Source organism: Camelus dromedarius, chromosome 27, assembly GCF_036321535.1.
Source record: "Camelus dromedarius isolate mCamDro1 chromosome 27, mCamDro1.pat, whole genome shotgun sequence".
NCBI classification, from domain to species: Eukaryota; Metazoa; Chordata; class Mammalia; order Artiodactyla; family Camelidae; genus Camelus; species Camelus dromedarius.
Window position 1 is genome coordinate 5,110,819 of NC_087462.1, and position 22,966 is coordinate 5,133,784.

Sequence of the window (22,966 nt, forward strand, 5' to 3'; positions counted from 1 at the left end):
CCCGCCCGCCCGCCCTGACTCACCCAGCCTGGCCCGGGAACTCTGCGGGAGTCCGGGCCGCGCGGGTCCCAGGGACACAACAGTTGGAACCAGCATCCGGCCTGTGCGGTGAGTGGGTGACTCTCCGCCCCTGGGGACTGGGCTTGTGGGGTGAGGATCTGAACCACGGGAGGTCGGCCCCAGGTGCGGCTGGCACTGTGACCTGAGCCCAACGCCTGCCTCCAGGGCACACAAGGAGCCGGGGAAGGGTGGGGTGGAGGGGTGGAAGTGGGGACACGGGCAGAGAGAGGCCCGGCTCTGGCCAGCCCCAGGGCGCCTGTCCAGGGAGCCCAGCAGGCCTGGCCAAGGACGGAGTGAAGATCAACAGGTTGGGGTCCACTCTGGGAGTCTTCACCATGTTTTTTCCCTCTCCTCCGCTGCTGCTAACTCATCCCTGTGAGCCCTTCAACTCTGCAGGCTCCTACCACGTGGGGGCCTCACCAGGCTGTCCCTTCTGAGACTTGACTCCCCGGTCTGACTCCGGACCCCTAAGCCCTGGCAGGGCAGCTTGGAAAACTACTAGGTTATAAGTCCCCAGGCCTGGGTCCCAGAACAGGATCTGTGACTACTGGGCCACCATCCCCAACCCAGGCCACACTTTCTCCCTTGTGTAAAAGTCAAAAGTTGGACCTTGTGCCCTCCAAGGACAGTTGCAGGGCTGACAAATGTCACTGTTTCTTCTTTGTCCCTTAGCATGGCCTGTGGGTGGGGACGGGGCGGGGAGGGGGCGGCTAGACCAGGAGCACCCACCACCGCCACCACCTGTGTGTCTGGAGGCTAGCTGGGGACTGGGGGAGGGCCTGAGAGAGAAGCAGCAAGTGGAGGCATGGGTGGGTGGAGCTAAGGCTGAGCAGGGGCCTGTACCCGGTCTCAGTCCGACAAAGACACCCCAGCCTGGTGTGCAGAGCAGCCATCCCCCACACCATCTCTTGTCTGCCGGAAGGAACCCCTTTATGAGGTTCTTTTGGCAAAGATGCTTCATCTCAGCCAGACGTCCTCACTCAGCATGGAGCAGCACAGGCAGTCAGACAGAGGGGACTTGGGGGTCCCACCTCAGATGTCACTTGTAGCTGTGATATCTTCAATAGGTTATTTTACTACCCCAAGTCTGGAGAAAGAGTGTCCCTACATCCCAGGGATAAAATGAGGCACTGAGGGTCTAGTGGCCGTAAGTTAAGTTCTCTGTCTCCATGCCCCCATGAACCCTTCTCCCTGAGCCCTCCCACCAGCCCTGTTTAGACAAAGGGGGGTCAGCCTGTGTCTGCGGAAGCTTAATGGTAGGTTTGGGATGACCGAGACTGAGTCACGGAGACAGATAATGATAACCCCATGTCTGCCTCTGATGCTCTTGTGTATACACCTTGTTCCAAGGGAGACTCTAGGCCATCCGCTGGGGACCCTGGGTGTCTCTGCTTTCTTGTCTTTAATTGTGGACCCAGGATGGTCAGTGGCAGACCTTCCTCCATTTCGAGATGGGTCCTGATGGGTGGCAGGGACACGGGGGTCTGAAGAAGTTGGTGCCTGCCCATCTGTCTGGCAAGTCTGCCACAGCCCCAGAGTTACCATTCTGCAGTTGAGCAGTGGAGCAGCATCCCTTGAAGGGACAGGTAGCCAGCACTGGAAGGGGGCATATGGCTGGCTCCTTGATCCTGGGTCTCCCCTCAGCTCAGTGTGTCCTTGCACTTCATACACAGACAGACACTGATATGCATGCTCTAGAACGCCCCCATGTGTCCGTTTTGGTGGCTGCAATTTGGCCCCTGAGGGCTGCTGAGCTGCCCTGGGTGTATTTCTTCCAGATTCCCCGGTGCCTAAGACTGTGATGCACTGGGCATCTTTACTCTCCTTGTTGGTTAGGACAATTTCTTTTTTTTAATGGAGGTACTGGGGACTGAACCTAGGATCTCATGCATACTAAGCATGCACTCTAACACTGAGTTATACTCTCCTACCCCTTGTTTAGGACAGGACAAGAAACAGCGTGAGGGATGGGCCACTGGGTGAGGAGTTCTGTGCTCTTCTGTGTACCCCCTTGCGTGAGCCTGGTGATGGATGAGTCAGGGCTTGAGTCGGGGCCCCAGGGACACAGGGTGTGTGCAGGTGTGTCCCTGTCCCTTGCATGCCATCCCTGGGACAGAGGTGGGAGCCTCTGATGGGATTAAGGGGTGTGGTGGACTGTCTGCTCTCATCCTGGTGGGTGGGGCCTACATCCTATATTCCTGCCCACCCCCACCTTGTCCTCACTCAGGAGTAGCCCCTAAGGCCTTCAAGGGTTATGGGGACCAAAAGAGAGGCATAGAGGTTTCAGAGCAATTGGCTGAGGTGTGGGACATGGGCCAGGTTCCCCCCAGGAGATGGGTGGGAGGCTGGAGGACCCGCTGGTGGCCCAGATACCTCCCTTCCTTGGCCAGTGCGTGCCCAGTGACAGGCTGTCAGGATGAGGACAGCAGGCTGTGTGAGAAAACTGCATATTGGAGAGCATGGATGCTGGGAGGGACGGACCGGCCTAGGAGCCTCCTCGGAGGCAGTGGGGGCCTCGCTGCCTCCTTCTCCTTCCCCCTCCAGTCTCAGGGAGAGAGAATGAGGCTCCCCACCTGCCTGCCTGGGAGGATGACGTCCCAGCACATGGCCCACGCCCCTATGTGACTTGTGCCTGGCTGTCTGTATCTGGAATAATGATACCTTGGTCTAAAATGAAACCCAGGGACAGACAGAGTGGGCCGGCCGCCCAGGAGCCTGGCAGCCCAGCCCTGTCCCAGTCCTAGGTGTCACCCTGGCTTTTCCCCTGAGAGTTTTCCACTTCCTGCTCCTCTGCCCCTCGGCCCATCCTAGCACTCTCCTGCCCTGCCTCTCAGAGCCCAGGTCTCGGTTTTCTGCCTCAGATTCTAGACACTAGCCCCTCTAGAAATCCAGGTGTCCCAGTCACTGTCACCACCCCCGAGGGCTGACCGGCCTTCAGCTTCTCCACTCCCTGCCCCTGGGGCCCGTAACCAGAGCCAGGCTCCAGCCGGCTTTTCCGGTTGGAGGTTGGAGGTGGTGCCCAGAGCGCCCCTGAAGGCGGTGGGGGGGCCCCACGCCCCGGAAGTCCTTAGCCTCTGGACTCTCTCTGGGCCTGTGGTGGAGAGAGCCTGGGCTGGCCGCCTGACTACCGGGTGTCTGGAGTCAGAGAAGCAGAGCCAGTGTTTCGGGATTGGCGTCAAGAGTGGGAGGAGATGCCTGGGTTCCGGGCGAAGGCCACACGGGCAAGCTGTGGGGCAGGGGCCCCGTGGACTGCCCCTCCTGAGCTCTGAGAGGGCAAGCAGGGGTCCCAGGAAGCAGAGGGGGTGAGGCCCGCAGTCGCTGGCCTCCCGGAGGTCTGGTGGGGGGCGGGGAGGGGACGGGAGCACGCAGCTTGTGGGTTCTGCCAGATTTGGGCAGGGTGGAGCGCGGACTGGGAGCAGAGGGCTGTGTCTGGCTCTTCTGGGGACCCAGCACCAGGCGCGCCCTTCTGAGGGTCTCTCTCGCTGCTTCCTGCTCTCCCACAGGCGCTCCCGTAGACGGGATGATTCCCGTGGCAGAGTTCAAGCAGTTCACGGAGCAGCAGCCCGCCTTCAAGGTGCTCAAACCCTGGTGGGACGTGCTGGCCGAGTACCTCACGGTGGCTATGCTCATGATCGGGGTCTTCGGCTGCACCCTCCAGGTAAGGGGCGGGGCGGGGCGGGGTCTCTAGGGGGCGGGGCTTGGGTTCCGGAAGTCTTCCCCGTTATGGTCTCACAGTTGTACAGACTGGATGTCTGAATTCTAAGTGTTGACAGGAGAGGCAGGCGAATGTGCTCCATGCCTCTCTTCTAGATTCTGGTGGCCTCTGGTATTCCTTGGTTTATAAATGACATTCTCATTGTATCTTCAGAGCTTTTCCCCTCTGTGTGTGTGTCCGTGCGTCTCTGTCTCTGTGTCCAAATTTCTACCTTTCATAAGGACAAAGTCCTATTGGGTTAGGTCCCACCCCAACGACCTCACCTTAACTTGATTACATCTGCTCTGCAAAGGCTATTTCCAAACAAGGCCACATTCACAGGTATTGGGGGTTAGGACTTCAACATCTTTTCCAGGGACACAGTTAACCTGGCTCTTTTTTTCAGATAAAGTCTGATGCTAAGAGCTTTATTGACTCCTCCAAAGTCACAGCCAGCTGGGGACAGTTGGGGATTGATCGGGGCCACTTCTGCCTTCAGCCTGCTTCCTCCCCTCCACCCTGCTGCAACTTTCTGGGCCACCCAGCCTCTTCACCTTCTTTTGGCCTCTCCCCCATCCCCAGGTGACTCAGGACAAGATCATCTGTCTGCCCAGTCACGAACCCCGGGAGAACTTATCGGAGGCCCCATGCCAGCAACTGCTGCCTCGGGGGGTCTCGGAGCAGATGGGGGACCTCCGGGAGGTGAGTGGCCTCAAGAACAACCTGGACCTGCAGCAGTACAGCTTCATTAACCAGCTCTGCTATGAGACGGCCCTCCACTGGTATGCCAAGTACTTCCCCTACCTGGTCGTCATCCACACACTCATCTTTATGGTCTGCACCAGCTTCTGGTTCAAATTCCCTGGCACCAGCTCCAAGATTGAGCACTTCATCTCCATCCTGGGCAAGTGTTTTGACTCACCATGGACCACGCGGGCCCTGTCTGAGGTCTCTGGGGAGAACCACAAGGGCCCCACCGCTGGGCGGGCAATGGTAACCGTGGCAGCTGCAGCCGGGCCGGGGAAGGCTGGTGAGGGCGAGAAGGAGAAGGTGCTGGTGGAGCCCGAGAAGGTGGTGACTGAGCCACCAGCTGTCACCCTGCTGGACAAGAAGGAGGGTGAGCAGGCCAAAGCCCTGTTCGAGAAGGTCAAGAAATTCCGCGTGCATGTGGAAGAGGGGGACATCTTGTACACCATGTACATCCGGCAGATGGTGCTCAAGGTCTGCAAGTTCTTTGCCATCCTGGTCTACAACCTTGTCTACGTGGAGAAGATCAGCTTCCTGGTGGCCTGCAGGGTGGAGACCTCAGAGGTCACGGGCTACGCCAGCTTCTGCTGTAACCACACCAAAGCCCACCTCTTCTCCAAGCTGGCTTTCTGCTACATCTCCTTCGTGTGCGTCTATGGCATCACCTGCCTCTACACGCTCTACTGGCTTTTCCACCGGCCCCTCAAGGAGTATTCCTTCCGGTCTGTGCGGGAGGAGACGGGCATGGGGGACATCCCCGACGTCAAGAACGACTTTGCTTTCATGCTGCACCTCATTGACCAGTACGACTCGCTTTACTCGAAGCGCTTTGCTGTCTTCCTCTCTGAGGTCAGCGAAAGCCGCCTGAAACAGCTCAACCTCAACCACGAGTGGACAGCTGAGAAACTGCGGCAGAAACTGCAGCGCAACGCCCGGGGCCGGCTGGAGCTGGCCCTCTGCATGCTCCCAGGACTGCCTGACACGGTCTTCGAGCTCAGCGAGCTGGAGGCACTGCGGCTGGAGGCCATCTGTGACATCACCTTCCCCCCGGGCCTCTTGCAGCTGGTGCACCTGCAGGAGCTCAGCCTGCTCCACTCACCTGCCAGGCTGCCCTTCTCCTCCCAGGTTTTCCTGCGGGACCGCCTGAAAGTCATCCGGGTCAAGTGCGAGGAGCTCCGCGAGGTGCCCCTCTGGGTGTTCGGACTGCGGGGCCTGGACGAGTTGCATTTGGAGGGGCTCTTCCCCCCGGAGCTGGCCCGGGCGGCGACCCTCGAGAGCCTCCGGGAGCTGAAGCAGCTGAAGGTGCTGTCTCTGCGGAGCAACGCCGGTAAGGTGCCAGCCAGCGTGACCGACGTGGCTGGGCACCTGCAACGGCTCAGCCTGCACAATGATGGGGCCCGCCTGCTGGCACTGAACAGCCTCAAGAAGCTGGCGGTGCTTCGGGAGCTGGAGCTGGTGGCCTGCGGGCTGGAGCGCATCCCCCACGCCGTCTTCAGTCTGGGTGCACTGCAGGAACTCGACCTCAAGGACAACCACCTGCGGTCCATCGAGGAGATTCTCAGTTTCCAGCACTGCCGCAAGCTGGTCACGCTCCGGCTGTGGCACAACCAGATTGCCTATGTTCCCGAGCACGTGAGGAAGCTCCGGGGCCTCGAACAGCTCTATCTCAACCACAACAAGCTGGAGACCCTGCCCCCGCAGCTGGGCATGTGCTCCGGCCTCCGCCTGCTGGACGTCTCCCACAATGGGCTGCGCTCCCTGCCGGCCGAGCTGGGCCTCCTCCAGAACCTGCAGCACCTGGCTCTCTCCTACAACGCCCTGGAGTTCCTGCCCGATGAGCTCTTCTCCTGCCGCAAGCTGCGGACATTGCTCCTCGGATACAACCACCTGCGCCAGCTCTCGCCCCAGGTGGGGGCCCTCAGGGCCCTCAGCCGCCTAGAACTCAAGGGCAACCGGCTGGAGGCACTGCCTGAAGAACTCGGCCACTGTGGAGGGCTCAAGAAGGCAGGGATACTGGTGGAGGACACCCTTTATGAGGGGCTGCCGGCAGAGGTGCGGGACAGGATGGAGGTGGAGTGAAGCCAGGAGGGGCAGGTGGAGATAGAGGCCTTCCGGATGCTACCTCATCTCCAAGGGAGGTGGCCAAGTGGGTTCAGGTCAGGAGACGGGGAGCAGACATATCAGGCTGCTGGGGCCTGGGCAAGATCCCGGGACTGGTTTGTCTGGGGAGAGATGGGAGGCCATGGATTTGGGGTTGAGCAGAATGGAGGGATTAACTCAGTCATCAGATTCTCAGACCAAAACCACACCTGTGTCTTTGGCTGGCTGGCTTGCTCCCAGCCCTGGGCCAGAACTCCTGCCCTCCCCCGTCTAGTTCAAACAGTGCCATGTATGGGGGGTGGGGCACATCCCAATGGGATTTCAATCCTCTCCCCTGACCAGAACAGCTTATATCTGGAGTTCTCTCCCAAGGAGGGGACACAGACGCAAGGGACCAGCTCCTCCCACCCCTAACTTTGATGCTAATCTCCTATTTATGAGTTGTTTGCCACAGACATGTGAATTCAGAAAAATGGTTCTCATATTTGGCAATGCCTCAAAATCAACATCCCCCAAACTAAACATCCCAGGCCCCACCCCTGAAAGACTGACTCAGGAGGTTTGGCTGGAGGCCAGGAACTTGTCTGTAAATATAAGCATCCCAGGTAATTCTGATGCAGGTGGTTCCAGGCCTGTATGCTGAGAAGTGCTGGCCTACAGAGCAGATATCTGGGTGTCTAGATTAGGGATTCTGAACTTCTTTTTAGGTCCCTAGACCCTTTGAGAAATCTGATAAAAGGTGGGCATCTCCTTCCTCAGGAAAATGCTCATGAACACATGCATGAAAAGTTCTGCAAACAACTTCAGGCATTTTAACAGATTCCTCCAGAATCCCCAGAGGGCTAGTCAGGGACATCCTAAGGATTGTGGACCCCAGGTTAAGAACACCTGCTGTGGAAGGTACATTTTTCTGAGGACAGGCAGGGACTTTGTCTTTCAAATGTTCCCCATGTGAGGAAGTGTACATCAGTGAGCGCTCAATAAATAATACTATGAGAACTGTAATTCTGATCTCTTGTGTCCACTCCTGATATTGTCTAAGCTTTTGATTTCACCAGACCAAAACGCAGCAAGTGGCAAGTCACGTGACAGGGTCAAGGGTACGTATGAGTCTCCGACTGTGAGCAGAGGCAGAAAGAGACCTCAGCCAACCTCAGCATCATAACTTTTCCTAGAGAACTGCTCTTCCTCTGCTTTCCCTGTTATCCTCCTGGCTCCACAGTTTTGCGTCTGTTCCACCCGTAAGAATTTCCACAAGCCTTCAACGGTCATCAGTGTTCCTGTGCTGGAGCAGGCAAGGCACAGGCACAGCCTACTTGACCCTGACCTCCTGGGATCAGCCACCTTCAAGGTGTCTGCAAAACGTGCACCAGAGAGCAGAGGCAAGCTGTGCTCCAGGGGACCCAGGGTTCCAGATAGGGACATTTTCCCAGCACTCTTCAGACCAGTTAAAGAAAATGTGTAAAGTGTGGAAGCGCCACCAGGGCTTGTCTTCTGCATTGTCCAGGAGCTAGGCTCACATTCTGGGGGCAGAACAGGTTGGGGAAGTCTTACAATGTCCCAGGCAAGTCTGACTTGGAACTCCCTGGCCTTGACCTTGCCCCCCCCACCCCGTCGCCGAGATCAGGGGTCACGCCATCGGATTCCCAGTGGCCCGTGCCCTACCCCTCCTCTCCTGCTTGTCCTCTGCCAACCCTGGGGCTGCTGAAATGGAAAGGGCTTCCCATGGGTGCCTAATTACGGTGAGGAAGCAGCAATTAAGCATAACAGGGATCCTAATGAAGCACTGTCCGAGTTGAGAAAGGCAGTTCTGAGAAGGCGTGGGTGCCAGCGAGGGCCGGGCCGGGAAGAGAGAGCAAGGCTGGGCACAAACAGCCTAGGCGACCACCAGGGACAGCGGCCGGGAAAACTGCCAAGGATGCGCATGCGCAGCGGATGCCACGCGCGTGACTTGGTCTCCAGCTCTGTACGCTTGCGCGCTGCCTTCTCCACCCACCGCTCCGGGCGAAAAGGCGAACGGGTTTCCACACAGCGCCTCTTGCCGGAGCTGCCGGGAATTCGCGCATGCGCATCGTAGTGGGCGGACTTGCACGTTGCCAGGCGCAAGCTCTAGGTGGCGTCATCCCTCCGGCTGGGACGAAACACGCACGCGCGGAGGTTCGCACGCGTGAAGGGCGGGTGCGCGCCGCGGGCATGCGCCGTGAGGAGCGAGACGGCGGCTCGGCGGGGTCATCCAAGCGCAGGCGCAGTGCGGTGTTTGTCTGCCGGACTGACGGGCGGCCGGGCGGTGCGCGGCGGCGGCGGCGGGGAAGATGGCGGCGTCCTCCCTGGAGCAGAAGCTGTCCCGCCTGGAAGCAAAGCTGAAGCAGGAGAACCGCGAGGCCCGGCGGAGGATCGACCTCAACCTGGATATCAGCCCCCAGCGGCCCAGGCCCAGTAAGCACGGCGGCGTGGGGGAGGGGGCGGGCGGGGCGGGGCGCGCGCTGCGGGAGGCCCCGCCCCCGCATCTAAGCCCCGCCCCTGCTTCCGGGGCGCTCTTGCTCCTCCTCCTCTCCGCCCCCTTCCCCGCTGTCCGCTCGCGGGGAGAGGGTCACGGTGACCCGGGGCGCGTGGGGCCGGCGGGCTCCTGGGCAGCCCTCTCCTTGCCTGAGGGTTCCCCGTTACGGGGTTTGGGAGCCTAGTTACCCGGTTCCTGGCGAGGCCTCCCGCCTATTGATCCTCCCCCATCACTGTGATCCTCAAGAGCCTTTATCACCCGCGAGCCGTGCTCCTACTCCCTGCGACCGCGACCACATCCAGCCCTTCCGTAGACATGGACACATCCCTTCTGACCAGCTGATTCCTCTCCCGGCATCTCAGGGACTGTGTCAAGAGGCCCCCTCCCTGCGCTCCGCAGCTCGGTTCTTGTCATCCAGGTTCAGCAGATAATCCACTCACGCTCGCACACATACACCTGGCCTGGGGACACCTGAGCTCACTTGTCCACGTATAACCACCCCTTGTGCCTCCAATCTGTTGATTCTTTCCCTGCCTCCTTGTAACTTTGTCTGGAGCTCCCTTTCCCCTGTCTGGGACCTTGTCACTGGGTTCAGCAAATCCCCCCCTCCACATACAGCCTGCTCACATACACCAGGTCCCCTCATGCTCCTCTGACTAGTTTCACTGCCACCATTTTAGCAGCTGTGTCTGGCTCCTCCAGAAATACACACCCAACTCCCAAGCCTGGTAACTGTCACTTTGAGTCAAGTGACTTTCCTCTCTGCACACATCCACACCCATCCAGCTCAGGGACACCTGAGGCCCCAGTGTGATGCTGTCTAGGCATCCTAGTGCCCTTGCACCTCCTTTCTGATTCCCTGATCTCAGTGCCTACCTCCCTGGCATCTTGTCATCTGGAGTCAACACCCACACCCGGCCTGGGATCACTGCGACCCCATCTAGTCTCCTTGTTACATCATACAGAACCCCCTCCCCAGATCCTCACAGCTCAGAGAGAATCAGATTCTGCCCCCCACACACATGCTTTCTGTGTCTTTCTTGACTCAGCAAATTGTCTTTTTTTAATCCCCTCTGAAATGACTCTTGTATTTTCTGGAGTTCCCTGTGGGGTCATCCTGACAGAGGGGCAAGAGACCTCCTTATCTCCCTGCTCACCCAGCCTGAGCCTCATCCCTGTGTAGGGTCCACTCCCCATCCCTCCCTCTTCTAACCTGGGTCATCGTAGGTTCTTGCTGGAGATGGGGGTTGTTCTTGGGGGTCCAGAGAAAGCCCGAGGCGGTAGTGCTGGCATTGGACACTGCCTGGGGTAGGAAGCCCGGCCAGGACTAGAGGGTTCCTGCTGGTCTCTACAGTGCTGCTCCCCCCACCCCAGCCCCAGCGTGGACGAGACAGTCCTGAGTACCGAGCCTGGGCTTCCTTCGGGGCGGCTGTCCCAGATGCAGAGTGAGGCATGGCAAGGCTCATGGCGAGCAGGCCCCCGGGGAGCCCCCTTCCAGGTGTCTGTGTCTGCTCCATCCCATCCTCCCATCTCTGTCGGTTTCTACCCATCTTTGCGCCTCCCCCTCCTCCTCATTATGATTTGATTTCTTTTCTTTTGGACAAATCAGTTGTTTCTGTTGTGATTTATCGTGGTGTTGTTTTTTTTTCTTCCTTTTCCCCATCCAGTTATTGTGATCACTCTAAGCCCTGCTCCTGCCCCGTCCCAACGAGCAGGTACCAGCCTTTTTGTCATCGCCGCTTGGACGTCTGCACCATTGACCTAACCGCTGCCCTGGCCGCAGAATGCCATCCCCTGTCCCCCATGCTGTGTGTGTGTGTGCGCCCGCGCGCGTGTGTGTGCGCGCGCGCATGCACACATTTTCCCCTCACTCTCACTTTGTCTTTCCACATCATCAGCGTCTGGTCCACCCAGTCTTTTCCTCTGTGTCTTCTCACCTCCCGCTCCTCCCTTCCTCTCGGGCTCAGATTTGGACTCCCTGGAGGAGGAAACAGGCTCCCTCACTGGCTGGGAGTCTGTCACCTGCCAAGGGGGTCACGAGTGTTCGTGCGTGTGCAAGCATGCCTGAGCAAGAGGGAGAGAAAGTTGGGCCGGTGCGCGAATTGCGCCAGCCGATCCACCTCAACAGTTCAGCAAACCCATGTTGCCTCCCCTAGGCTGTGTGGCTCTGGGCCCAGGGACACTGTAGCGAGCAGGAAGGACCGCATCCCTCTGCTGCAGTGGGGGTAGGGAGAAGTGGAGGGGCCACCGTGCCTTGGAGGGAAGGCACAGGGCAGCAGGGTTGGGGGTTCTGAGGGGCAACGGGCAGTCGAGGAAGCCTCTGGAGAAGGTGGGATTGGAGTAGAATCTCCTGGGAGGTTGAGGGGAGCGCAGGGATGGAAGTAGAGGAAACAGCCCTGCCAGGGCCCGAGGGCAGGTGCCAGTGGGTCTGGGAGCAGATGAGTGGGGGACATCTGTGTGCGTGGGGGTGTGTGTGAGAGGCTGGGTGGGCGTCTGGCCCTGTTGGTCCTTGTGTGTGTATGTAAGTGGGACTAGATTGGGCAGTTTTGTGGTGGGGTGTGTGTGTGTCTGTGTGTCTGTGTGTGTGTGCATGCATGCGTTTGTGTGTAAAAACGTGCGGTGAGCTGGCTCTGTGGCGTGTCATCTCCCGTCTGCATGTGCGTGGGGTTTGTGCCATGCTGTGCGTGTGCACGTGCGCGTTGACTGACAGCCTGGTGCGTTTGTGGCTCCTGATGGCCGCATGCCCCCTGCCCCCCCAACCCAGTGTCCTTTCTCATTTCCTCTCATTCATTTTTCTCCCTCCACCCTCCCCACCGCAGCCTCTTGCTCTCACTCTGCCCTTCCGACCTGCCATTGGCCCGTCACCACTGTGTTTTCAGGGGTTTTGTATACCTGCCCCCACCTTAGACACCCTACACCGGGCCCCCTCATATCACTTCAGTTCCTGGGGCGAGCTGGAAGCCTCTACCCCCCACACCTTTTGCCCTGGGCTCTGGGGCAGCCCTCAGAGGGCCCGGAGGACTGTTGGGTGCGGTGGGGGGGTCCTCACCCCAGAGAGCTGACGGTGCAGGGCAGAAAAGGGACCCAGATCCCTGAGAGTGTCTCCAGGGTCCTAGCTGGGAGAGCACGAGGGCCAGCAAGAGCCTAGAGATCGTCCAGCCAGATAGGGAGGGACTAGGTTCTGATTCTGGCCCTGGTTGAGCAGAAAAGCAGGAATATTAATGAAGCAGCGCTGGAACAGCAGGGAGGGCACAGAAGGAAAGGCCTCCAGGCCAGCAGAGGGCATTGGGCACGGCCACGTCCCTGGAGTCCCCATGCTCTTCTGTCGCTCCTGCCAGACCCTCCGAGGATTGCAGACCAGCCTCATAGACCTGCCCCTCGCTCTGGCTGTGGTCAAGGTCCTGGGCCAACAGGGCAAGGGAAGTGCCCAGTTGCCAGTGGCTGAACCTTGTCTTTCTCTACCCCTTGGTCACTGGGCCCGCATCACTGGGTGCGCAGACAACTGTGGGAGGGAAAGGTGGGCCATGCAGGAGGTGGGGAGAGAGGAGGGGGCGTCAGCTGAGAGCTGTGGGGAATGGTAGCCCCAGGCCTCCTAGCCTGCTCTCCGCAGGGGGATGAGCCTAGGGGTTGCTTGTAGCCAGCGGCCTCCCCGGCCAGGGGCTCCCTTCTGGAGGCTGTATGTTAGGGGCTCCGGGGCTGGAGAGTTCACCGGAGAGTCACCTGTCTCTTCTAGGCCATGCTGACTTCTGTTCCCCACCCTGTGGCTGGCCTGGCCAGGGAGGCTCCTAGTCCCCCAGGGAACCTGCTCTCCTATCCCAGGCTCCTCTCTGGCCTGTCTCTGCAGTGCCTCCCCTGGGCAGCTGGGCCCCAAGTCTCAGCTCCCACTGTCTGTTTTCTGCCCTCCCGTCCCCTAATGCCGCCTGCCCATCCTGGGGTGCCCGCTGCCTGCCCGCCTGCCTGCCCGCCTGCCTGTAGCATGTCCAAGCTGTACGCATGCAGGCCGCTGGAAAGAACCAAACTCCCCGCCTGGCCCAGTGCCCACCCCCACCCCCCTGAGTGCCGCTGGCCCCTGGAGGGGCTGCGCCACCTGGGTCCCCTCACCTGAAGGACACAGGCCCAGCCTGGGGTCCTGGCCCCCACGCCGGCCCTGGCTCTGCAGGCCTGGTCAGGAGGCTCCCTGCTGCTGGCCAGAGTGGCCCTCCCTGACCCTGAAACAATGCTGGGCGAGGCAGCTGGAAGCCTGGGTCCCTCGCCCACCCTCTCCCCAGGGTGGTCACCTCACTCATGTTGTGCAGCCAAGTTCAGGGCTCAGGCTGATCCCAGCGGTGGTCCCGCCTTGCTTGGTCCAGAGTGTGGGTGTGGTCGCTCCGGGCCCAGGTGTGGAGGAAAGGGACCCAGCGGGGAGGCCGCCTGGCTGAGGGATGCCGCCAGCCTCTGGGCCCCGTTTCTCTGTCAGGGTAGACTTGGGGTGGACCCTTAGCCTATGGGACCACCCCTCCCCCACCAGCCCACTGCACATGCTTCCAGGTCTTGGGGGCGGGAGAAGGTGCCCTAAGAGTGGGCTGGGGGCGGGGGCTGTGCAGGCCTACCTGAGGGATGCTGAGGAGGGGGAGAGGAGGGGCCCAGCTGGGAGCTAACCCCCTCCCCCCTCCTGGTTCTCACCCCCCCCAGCCCTGCAGCTCCCACTGGCCAACGATGGGGGCAGCCGCTCACCGTCCTCCGAGAACTCCCCGCAGCACCCCACGCCCCCCGCCCGGCCTCGCCACATGCTGGGGCTCCCATCAGCCTTGTTCACGCCCCGCAGCATGGAGAGGTGAGCTGCCGGAGCTGCCGGGGGAGGGTCGGGAGGTCAGTGCGGGGCCAGCCCCAGGGAGGAGCCGGTGAGATCCATGGGAACCCTTGTGTGTAGGGGGCTGGGGTTGCTTTGGGTTGGTCGGACCCCCTCCCATGGCACCCACTCCCTGTTTCCTCAGCATCGAGATTGACCAGAAGCTGCAGGAGATCATGAAGCAGACGGGCTACCTGACCATCGGGGGCCAGGTACCACCCTTCCCTCGGCCCCCCAGGGGTGGGCCAGATGCTGCTGGGAGGTCCAGCGTAGGGGTGGGGAGCAGAGGTCCGCTGGACCCCCCAGCCCTGGCTCTCCTCACCAGCGCTACCAGGCGGAAATCAATGACCTGGAGAACCTGGGGGAGATGGGCAGTGGCACCTGCGGCCAGGTGTGGAAGATGCGTTTCCGGAAGACAGGGCACGTCATTGCCGTCAAGGTGAGCCTGTCCCCAGCCTGGTCCCCGCCCCTGTGGGCCCTGTGCCCCAGGCCTGGCACTGAGGCGCCTGCTGTCCTGTGCAGCAAATGCGGCGCTCGGGGAACAAGGAAGAGAACAAGCGGATCCTCATGGACTTGGATGTGGTGCTCAAGAGCCATGACTGCCCCTACATCGTGCAGTGCTTCGGGACCTTCATCACCAACGTGAGCCCTGGGGACCCCTCCCCAAGCCTTGCAGACTGGTCTCTCAGCCAGCCCTGTGCCCCTGCCGCTTCCTGGGACTGGAGCCTCCCTGGGGTGGGCAGGGGGGTGGGTACAGCCACGCACCCCTGCTCAAGCTGCTGCCCGCTGCCCCTGCAGACGGACGTCTTCATCGCCATGGAGCTCATGGGCACGTGCGCTGAGAAGCTCAAGAAGCGGATGCAGGGCCCCATCCCCGAGCGGATCCTGGGCAAGATGACGGTAGCGGTGAGTGGCCGGGTGGGGTGTGGCCAGGCGGGCGGCCCCCAGGCCGCATGCCTGCACCCCTGTCACCAGCGTCCCCACACGTTCCCGCCACAGATCGTGAAGGCGCTCTACTACCTGAAGGAGAAGCACGGCGTGATCCACCGCGACGTCAAGCCCTCCAACATCCTGCTGGACGAGCGGGGCCAGATCAAGCTCTGCGACTTTGGCATCAGCGGCCGCCTGGTCGACTCCAAGGCCAAGACGCGGAGTGCGGGCTGCGCCGCCTACATGGCAGTAAGTGGGGCTCAGCAGCGCCCGGCAGTGGGGGTGTGAGGGCTCTGGGCGCTGCTCCCACCCGAGCCACAGGGGTACATCCACCCTTTCCCACCTCCCACCGGCAGCCTGAGCGCATCGACCCTCCTGACCCCACCAAACCCGACTATGACATCCGGGCTGACGTATGGAGCTTGGGCATCTCCTTGGTGAGTTGGGGGCGCTGCTTTTGGAGGCCAGGGATGGGGTCTTCTTGGGGTGTGGAAGCAGGCACCAGGGGAGGGCAGGACCCCGTCCTCGGCCAGCCCAGCCCTGCCTGTCTCTCTCCCAGGTGGAGCTGGCGACAGGACAGTTTCCCTACAAGAACTGCAAGACGGACTTTGAGGTCCTCACCAAAGTCCTACAGGAAGAACCCCCACTCCTGCCCGGTCACATGGGCTTCTCGGGGGACTTTCAGTCCTTCGTCAAAGACTGGTGAGGAGCCCCGGCCCTCCACTCTGGGAGGCGACGCAAGGTCAGGCTGGAGGGGGTGGAGAGGGGCCTGCAGACAGGAGCCAGGCCTGGACCTGGGAGCCGAGATTTGGGTTTGGACCCAGCCCGAGGGTACATCTGGCCCTGTGGGTATTTGGAACAAGCCAGGGTGCCCCAGGACTGAGGGCTCTGGGTGTCCTGCACCAGGGAGCAGGATCGAGTGAGCAGGATGTCTCCCTTGGAGTTTCCCGGGGGGAGCCCACCCACCTTCCCACAGGCATCACAGTGCCCCTGGGGTTGGGGGGCCCTAAGTGCAGACCCCTGGGGCCTCCCTGCCTTCCCGGCTGTCAGCACAGGGATAAGCAGCCACTTCTTCCCCCAGACCCCTGACTCAGTGGGAGGGCCACCAGGCCCTGCTCCCGGCTCTCACTTCTCTCTCTCCTCCTCTCTCCAGCCTTACTAAAGATCACAGGAAGAGACCAAAGTATAATAAGCTACTTGTGAGTACCCGGGGCTCTCCCAGGCCTGTCCTAAGCACCCCCCCAGCCCGCCCAGCTGGACACCCGGGACCCAAGCAAGGCCAACAGGGGAGACGCCCAGGTCCTAAGCTGCACCCCTCACTTGGATCCTCCAGGAACACAGCTTCATCAAGCGCTATGAGACGCTGGAAGTGGACGTGGCGTCCTGGTTCAAGGATGTCATGGCGAAGACCGAATCCCCACGGACAAGCGGAGTCCTGAGCCAGCACCACCTACCCTTCTTCAGGTAGCCGAGCCGGCGGCGGGCACCCCGCCGGGGGCTGGGGCATGGCCACAGGCCCCCCTTCCCCACCCGGCCACCCAGCTGCCCGCCGGGGGAGCCCTGGGACCTAGACGGCCACCGAGGGCTGAGGACAGAAAGTAGGGGGCGCCCACCCACCCCCAACTCCCTGCCCCCAAGCCGTGGACAGATGGGCCCATCAGGCCCCAGCCCTTCCCGTCCTGGGGTCAGCCGGCCGTGCGCGTCCCAACCCCGACAGACACTGTGAACGGAAGACAGCAGGCCGCGAGCAGACTCGCTATTTATTCAGTTGTAACCTCTGGGCTGGGGCGGCCCCCAGGGGCCGGGAGAGAACCCCCATCCCGCACCCTCCCTCACCTGCAGCGCTGTCACCACTGCCGCCTCCCACACACACGCACGCCCTGGCTCCGTCTCCCTCTCTTCTGGCACCTCCCTCTCTACCTCTCCGGCTTTCCCAGTCTCCCTCCCGGCCTCTGCCTCTCTCCTAGCCCAGGCCCAGGCCCCGCCACCCCCGGCGGGACCCCTGGGTCCGCTTAGGTCTCCGGCAAGCGATGAGTCTGTCGGCTGGCGTCCTCACCCCGGGCAGGCGGGCTGGACGTTGACTGCAGCCGGCCTGGGGCTGGTCTCTTCCTCTCTCTTTTTGATCTCAGGGGGTCCTTTTTGGAGTTTCTTGTATTTTATTGTACTTGGTGGGGTGTTTGGGGGGCGGGGGGAGGAGGAGAGCTTGTTCTTATGGGGTTTGTCGGTACCTTCAGAAACTTTTACCAAAGTCATGTTTAGCTGCTTGTGGTGGAAGCCCCCACCCACCCACTGGCTCTGGGGGGCTGGGCGGGGGACCAAGCCGTGGGGGCCTGGGCCACTGCCTGGGAGAGACTAGTCCCAAAGGTGGGCTTTGGGGGGCCCTCCCTCCGGGCTGGTGACTGGCCACAGCTTGCAGGGGTGAGTCAAGGACCTCAGGGGGTGTGGAGGGAGCCCACGGGGCCGTGGCCACACAGGGTGGCCTTCAGGGAAGGCAGGCGTGGGGAGTGGTGGCAGGTGGCAGGCGCTGGTGTGGCAGGGAGGAGGCAGTGGGAGCAGATGGTGGGAGCGGGGCCCATGAGGCCCAGGGAGGCAGGGATTGAGGGTGCGTGGAGTGGATGTGGGGGTCTGAGGATGTGTGACAGGGACAGAGGTGGGGCAGGCCAAGGGCTGGGCGTGTGGAGTCTATCACGCCCTTGTGGTGCCCCTGAGCGCCCCTCGACTCACCCAGAGCTGGCCAGTCCCGGGCCCACCCCCGGGGGCCCCCTGCAGCAGCCAGAGCAGGAGGGAGTGTGTTTCCTTTTTGTTGGTAATGCATGCAAATCAAGTGGACAACAAAACAAAATAACAAAAAGAAAAAAACCCCACAAAACCCAACCAACACCAAAGGTGAGGAGCCTCGCTGGAAGTGGCCGAGGTGACCTAGACCAGGTATCCCTGTCCCTCCCTCTCTCCGACTGACTCCTTACTACTAGGATAGTCACAAAACTCCGCATGTTGAAAAAGTACTCGGTCATCTTCTCTTTGCCTCCCCCTTCCTTGGGGTCGGGGGGTGGCCACCTCCTCTTTCTCCCATCCCCTTTGTAGGGGGACGGGGGCAGGGTGGGGGCCAACAGGCCTGGCCTCGCCTCCCCTGGCCAGGCTCCGCCTCGGGGGGCCTCTGTGAGTAGCCGGGAAGGCCTTGTGGCTAGCCCCAAGGGCCGCTGGGGCCTAAGGCCAGCTGCCGGGGTTTATTTTTATTTAACTTTATTTTCTGTTTTGTGAGTGTGTGTCCGCCCGCCCCCCCCCGCCCCATCCCTTCAGTGTTAGCGAGAGCCTCTCCTTCCCCCGCCTCTCCCATGCCTTCCTCCTCCGTCACCAGTCACCAGCCATCCCTCTCGACCAGGCAGAGGGCGGAGCAGGCAGGCAGGGGCCTGGGGTGGCCTGGCTTGGCCCACCGGCCCACGGCCCCTTCTCAGGCCGCCAGTATTGCCCCATCCCTTTTTAAAATGAAACACCCTTGTTTGTAAATCCTTAGACGCTCGAGAATAAAACCCTTCCCTTTTCTTCCACCGAGTCTGTGGTGTGTTGTGAGCCGGGCAGGACTTGGCAGTGTAATGGGCGAAGGGGCCGTGAGCCCTGACTTTGGGGGTGGTGGGGCTGGTGGATCAGCACCATTCTGGTGGATGAGGCCTCTGCGTGGACGGGAGACTGAGGCAGGGTTAGGGGCTGGTAGGGTAGTGTTTGTAGTGACTGGCCCCATATCAAGTGGCCAGTGTGAGGGGCCTCACACACCCCCACCCCAGTAGCCACAGGCCAGGCGGGAGAGGAGCCCTTAATCCCTGGCAGGCCTTGGGCACCAGCTCTGATGTCGGCCCGTCAGTCCACCGCCCCCACTTCCTGCCTCCCCAAGTGGCCACCCAACCAAGGACAGGGCGGCCTGCCCACCTGCCCAGCCTGGGTGCTGCTGGACTGGTGCCTCTGCCGCCGGCCCCGCACACCCCGCAAGCCCTTGCCCCAGGCAGTCCAGCATGCTGGGCGCCAGGCTCCTGCTGCTGGCCCTGCTCTTGGGGCTGGCCACCCCGTCCAGCCAGCCACCTGGTACGTACAGGAGCGGGGACGTGGCCCAGCACAGGCCCATTCCTGCGTGGCCCTTTCTCGTGCAACCTCTTGTCCACCCAGCCTGGGGGAGCAGGTGGGTGGGAGGTGGGGTCTGCTCCATCCCCCATTTTCCAGGCTCTCTCGGATCCCCAGCTTCTCCAGCAGCCGCGGTGAGGCCAAGGGCAGTGGGATGGGCACAGTCTGTGCTACATTACTGCAGCCCATGTGTGCCCGTGGTCCTGGACCAGCTGAGTGCCTCCTGAAGGCAGCTGTCTGTATGGTGGTGTGGCCTGTGGGTGGGCGCTCACACACTCCCCTGTTGCCTCCACCCTTTGCTGCTGCTGCCCTCAGCATGGGAGTGAGGAACCTGGACAAAGGGAGAAGCCCCAGACCCTGGTGGCCTAGGGGGAGAGCACCTTGCTTTTCTTCCCTCCCCTTGATGACAGCACCTGCCTCCCCTTAGAAAGGAAAGGGTGGGCTCAGCAACCACCCCCACCCCACCCCCAGGCAAACCGGCTCTGCTGCAGCCACAGAGCAGCCCCAGGGCCCTTGGGGTGGAGAGTCCAAAAAGGGAGGATCTCTGACCTCACCCAGCTTGACCCTCCGCGTCAGGCGCCCCTCCACTTCTTCCTGGCCACGGATTCCCTCGCCCACCGCGGGTAGAGCAATCGAGGTCTGGGAAGAGGGCTCTCCAGGGGGATATCAGCAGCTTTTCCGTTGGCGGTGCAAGGCTCGGAGCCGAGCAGGGGTGAATCCTCCACCACAACTGCTTTCATTTTCCAAAGAAGGCAGCGGAGGGGAGGAGCTTTGTCAGGGGGGCTTAAGGGGCAGCGCGCCCTCCCTCCTCTCTGCCACCCTTTCTCCCCTCCAGCGCCCCTGTTCCCCGCGGCGCCCGGGCCCTGGTTGCGCCGACCCCTTTTCAGCCTGAAACTGTCAGACTCAGAGGATGGCTTCTTGCGCCGCGCGGGGCCGCTCGAGGTCCCGGCCGACAGCCGCGTGTTCGTGCAGGTGCGGACGCGGGGCGCGCGGAAGCCACGGGGTGGGAGGTGGTGGGGGCCGGTGGGGGCGGCCTATCTTGACAGCGACCCCGCCCCCCAGGCGGCCCTGGCCCGTCCCTCTCCGCGCTGGGGCCTGGCCCTGCACCGCTGCTCAGTGACACCGTCCTCTCGCCCGGCCCCCGGCCCCGCCCTGGCGCTGCTGCGAGGGGGCTGCCCCGCCGACTCCTCGGTCGCCTTCCCGTCACAGCGGCTGTTCCCGGGTGCCCTCCGCCCCACGCGTTTCAGCTTCCGCCTGCGCCCCGTCTTCAACGCCTCTGTGCAGTTCTTGCACTGCCAGCTGAGCCGCTGTCGCCGCCTCCGGGGAGCCCGCCGGATGCCTGCTCGCCGAATGCCTGCACCTCCGACGCTGCCACCGCCGTCGCCGGTGCGCGGGCGCAGGGTTGGGAATCTGGGCGCCTTGGCCCATCGGGGGCTGGGCACAAGAGGCTCTGGCATCTGAGGGAGGAGCCCCTTAAGGTTTTGGGATCTGGGAACTGGGGCACTTTGGAGTCTGGGGACAGGGGTAGCTCGGAACTGGAGGGAGGCACTGGGTCTCTCAGGCTGGGGTTGGGCCCCGGGAAGTCCGAGGGGGTCCATGGGGCTCTGCGCAAGGTTCCTCAGGGGACAGCAGTGGGCGGGCACTGGGTTCCCTCATGGGCAGAGCTCTGACATCCCTCCAGAGCTGGGAGGCTGCAGAGGGGCCAAATTTCTGGATAGTTGAGGTTCACAGGTTAGGTGCTCAGAGAGCTGGGTTGTGTGACCTCCGTGAGGGTCTGAAATTTGGAGTTCCCGTGGATGGGCTGCTAGCTGCTTGTGTATTTTAGGCGGTGGACTCAGGGACCCTTAAGGGGCCAGATTTCCAGGGATCGAGTAGTGTGACTCCTGGTTGCAGTAGCGGGCCGGACACTTAGATCTCTTAGAAGCCCTGGGGACCATCACCTGGAAACGGGGCCCTGATATCCCCGTCTCTTGCCTCCTCCTCCTTCCAGTGTCTGCCTCGGGATGAGGCGTGCGCGGGCGCCGGCAGTGGCAGCGATGAGAGCCTAGGTGCCGACAGCCCCTACCTGCACACGCTGACGCAGCCCATCGTGGTCACGGTGCCGCGGCTGCCCACCAGTGAGCGCGCAGTAGTCCTCCGCGGGGGTCCCTGGGGCCCGGAAGAGGGGGTAGGGAGGACATCTAGGGCCTGGGCGAAATCTTAGCTTTGTACTCCTCACAGGGCCGCCCAAGGGCATCCCCGGCAGAACTGTGCGCCCGGAGCCTCCCGCGCCTGCCCCGGGGGCCCTGGAGCCCGCGCCGGTGGTAGCGCTTGTGGTGGCCGCCTTCGTGCTGGGCGCCGCTCTGGCTGCCGGGCTCGGCCTCGTCTGCGCGCACTCAGGTACCAACCTCTGCCTGGCTCACAGCCTATTCTCGCGCGTCTGGATCTGCGGTCGCCGCGATCCCAGCCAGCCGGGGCCTGACCATCCCTAGACTTGTCTCTGTTACGCCTGCAGCAGCCCCCAGGGGGCGCCCTTGGCCCGGCCCAGCGCGCAGCAACCCCTACTGCTCCTCAGCCAGCCTCTCTCCTTTCCAGTGCCCGCACCCCCGGTCCCGCCCCGAGAGCCTCGCCCAGCTGCCCCCAGTCCAGGAGGCCCCAGTGAGGCAGGTAAGTGATGGGGGAGAGAGAAGCGGGAGTGTAACGTGGGGCCAGTAGGACGGCTGGAGGAGGGAGGTGATGATAATGACTTCATGGCGCCTTCTCTCCGCCAGAGTTCTAAATGTTTTACGCACATTAATCCTCGTGAAAACCTTCAGGTAGATACTCTTATAATCCCCATAACAGAGATAAGAAAAAATTAACTTGCAAAAGATCACATTTGGTGGAGGTGGGTTTCGATCTTAGGTAGTGGGTGACGGGCGGCCAACTGTAGGCTCAGCGTCGCAAGAAGGGGCCTCAACACCTCAGACAGGCACTAGGCAAGGGGAATTCGGGTTTCAGACCTAGCACCCACACTCACCCCGGCACCCAGACTGAGGGGGCGGCCAGTGATCGGCTGGGAAGGGGTTGACCTGCGTAGTGTCCTCTTCCCCGTTCAGCCTGAGTCGCCCCTCCCCAGGGATGGAACGCCCCCAACAGGGTCTGGAGACGCACTAGCCACGGCCTCGGACCAGGCCCGCCAGGACTGGACCGGCTGCCATTAACCTCGGACCCTATGGGACCACGATTCCTGCGCCCCGCGACCCCTCGCTCCCACCCTCTCACCTGGGCTCAAAATAAACATCTGGTCTGACTTGCTGAGTTCTGAAGTCCTTTTCTGTTATGGCGCGGGGATGGGGATTCCGGGCTTAAAGGAGTCCAGACTGGAGGGGTGGCGCTTTGGAGTGGGGCTCATACGCCCTTACATAGGTGCGCAGATCCGGGCCAGGGGAGACCAAGGGCAGTTTGTCCCAAACAAAAAGGGACGCCCAAGCTCACCAGCTCAAGTTTCAAGTAAGTCTCATCTCCTTCCTCCACCCCTGCACCAGCCCAGCTGCCCTCTCAAAGCCAGGACTTCCCCGCTCGCCACTCCCACCGCTTGGACCCTACCCTCGCTAGGGCCTCGACCTCAGGCCTCTGCTCCAGTCTCCTCTCCGTCTAGCCTAAAGGTCCTTAAATCCCTTCTGACCGAGCTCCTTCCTCCCGGGGCATAGGCAACGGCGGGACCATTTTACAGTTGAAGAAATTGAGGCTCGGCACAGCAGATCACTTGCTCACAAGTCAGGGCTGGCCGACCCCACAGCTCAGGCTCTTAGCTACGACTGGATAGCTGCCTTCTGGCCAGGACCCATCCCTCTTCGAGAAGTCAAGCAAAAAACAGTTAAGAGTTTCAGAAGACTTGGTCCTGGAATGGAGGGAGGGCAAGAAACCTAAGGTCACGGCTCCAGTTCACAAATGAGATAGAATGAGGACGCGGGAGGGTCTCGTCCGTCCCCGCCTGCGCTGGAGGCCAGTCTCCCCATAATCTCCCATCGAGGCA

The 22,966-nt window shown here is 61.7% G+C and overlaps 3 protein-coding genes across 5 annotated transcripts; all 3 read left to right on the forward strand.

The window, feature by feature from the left end:
• The first annotated feature begins 40 nt into the window (after window positions 1-40).
• Window positions 41-7,606, forward strand: LRRC8E (leucine rich repeat containing 8 VRAC subunit E). Of its 2 annotated transcripts, none has more exons than XM_031437118.2 (3): window positions 41-108; window positions 3,564-3,718; window positions 4,337-7,606. In XM_031437118.2, exons 2-3 carry the CDS (start codon window positions 3,581-3,583, stop codon window positions 6,578-6,580), a joined length of 2,382 nt encoding a protein of 793 aa, XP_031292978.1. In that variant the 5' UTR covers window positions 41-108; window positions 3,564-3,580; the 3' UTR covers window positions 6,581-7,606. The 2 variants fall into 2 exon arrangements, with proteins under 2 accessions (XP_031292978.1, XP_031292980.1); XM_031437120.2 differs by lacking the exon at window positions 41-108 and adding an exon at window positions 3,067-3,362.
• A 1,234-nt stretch (window positions 7,607-8,840) lies between these two features.
• On the forward strand, window positions 8,841-18,404 carry MAP2K7 (mitogen-activated protein kinase kinase 7). 2 transcript variants are annotated; one of them, XM_031437123.2, is made up of 12 exons: window positions 8,841-9,037; window positions 10,766-10,813; window positions 13,770-13,911; window positions 14,072-14,138; window positions 14,252-14,365; window positions 14,449-14,568; window positions 14,725-14,832; window positions 14,926-15,105; window positions 15,213-15,293; window positions 15,416-15,558; window positions 16,010-16,055; window positions 16,190-18,404. In XM_031437123.2, exons 1-12 carry the CDS (start codon window positions 8,914-8,916, stop codon window positions 16,322-16,324), a joined length of 1,308 nt encoding a protein of 435 aa, XP_031292983.2. In that variant the 5' UTR covers window positions 8,841-8,913; the 3' UTR covers window positions 16,325-18,404. The 2 variants fall into 2 exon arrangements, with proteins under 2 accessions (XP_031292983.2, XP_031292982.2); XM_031437122.2 differs by lacking the exon at window positions 10,766-10,813.
• Window positions 18,405-18,549: 145 nt separating this feature from the next.
• Window positions 18,550-22,241, forward strand: TGFBR3L (transforming growth factor beta receptor 3 like). Its single transcript, XM_064479842.1, has 7 exons — window positions 18,550-18,933; window positions 19,805-19,941; window positions 20,032-20,355; window positions 20,960-21,086; window positions 21,190-21,348; window positions 21,544-21,615; window positions 22,067-22,241. Exons 1-7 carry the CDS (start codon window positions 18,864-18,866, stop codon window positions 22,102-22,104), a joined length of 927 nt encoding a protein of 308 aa, XP_064335912.1. The 5' UTR covers window positions 18,550-18,863; the 3' UTR covers window positions 22,105-22,241.
• Window positions 22,242-22,966: the final 725 nt, after the last annotated feature.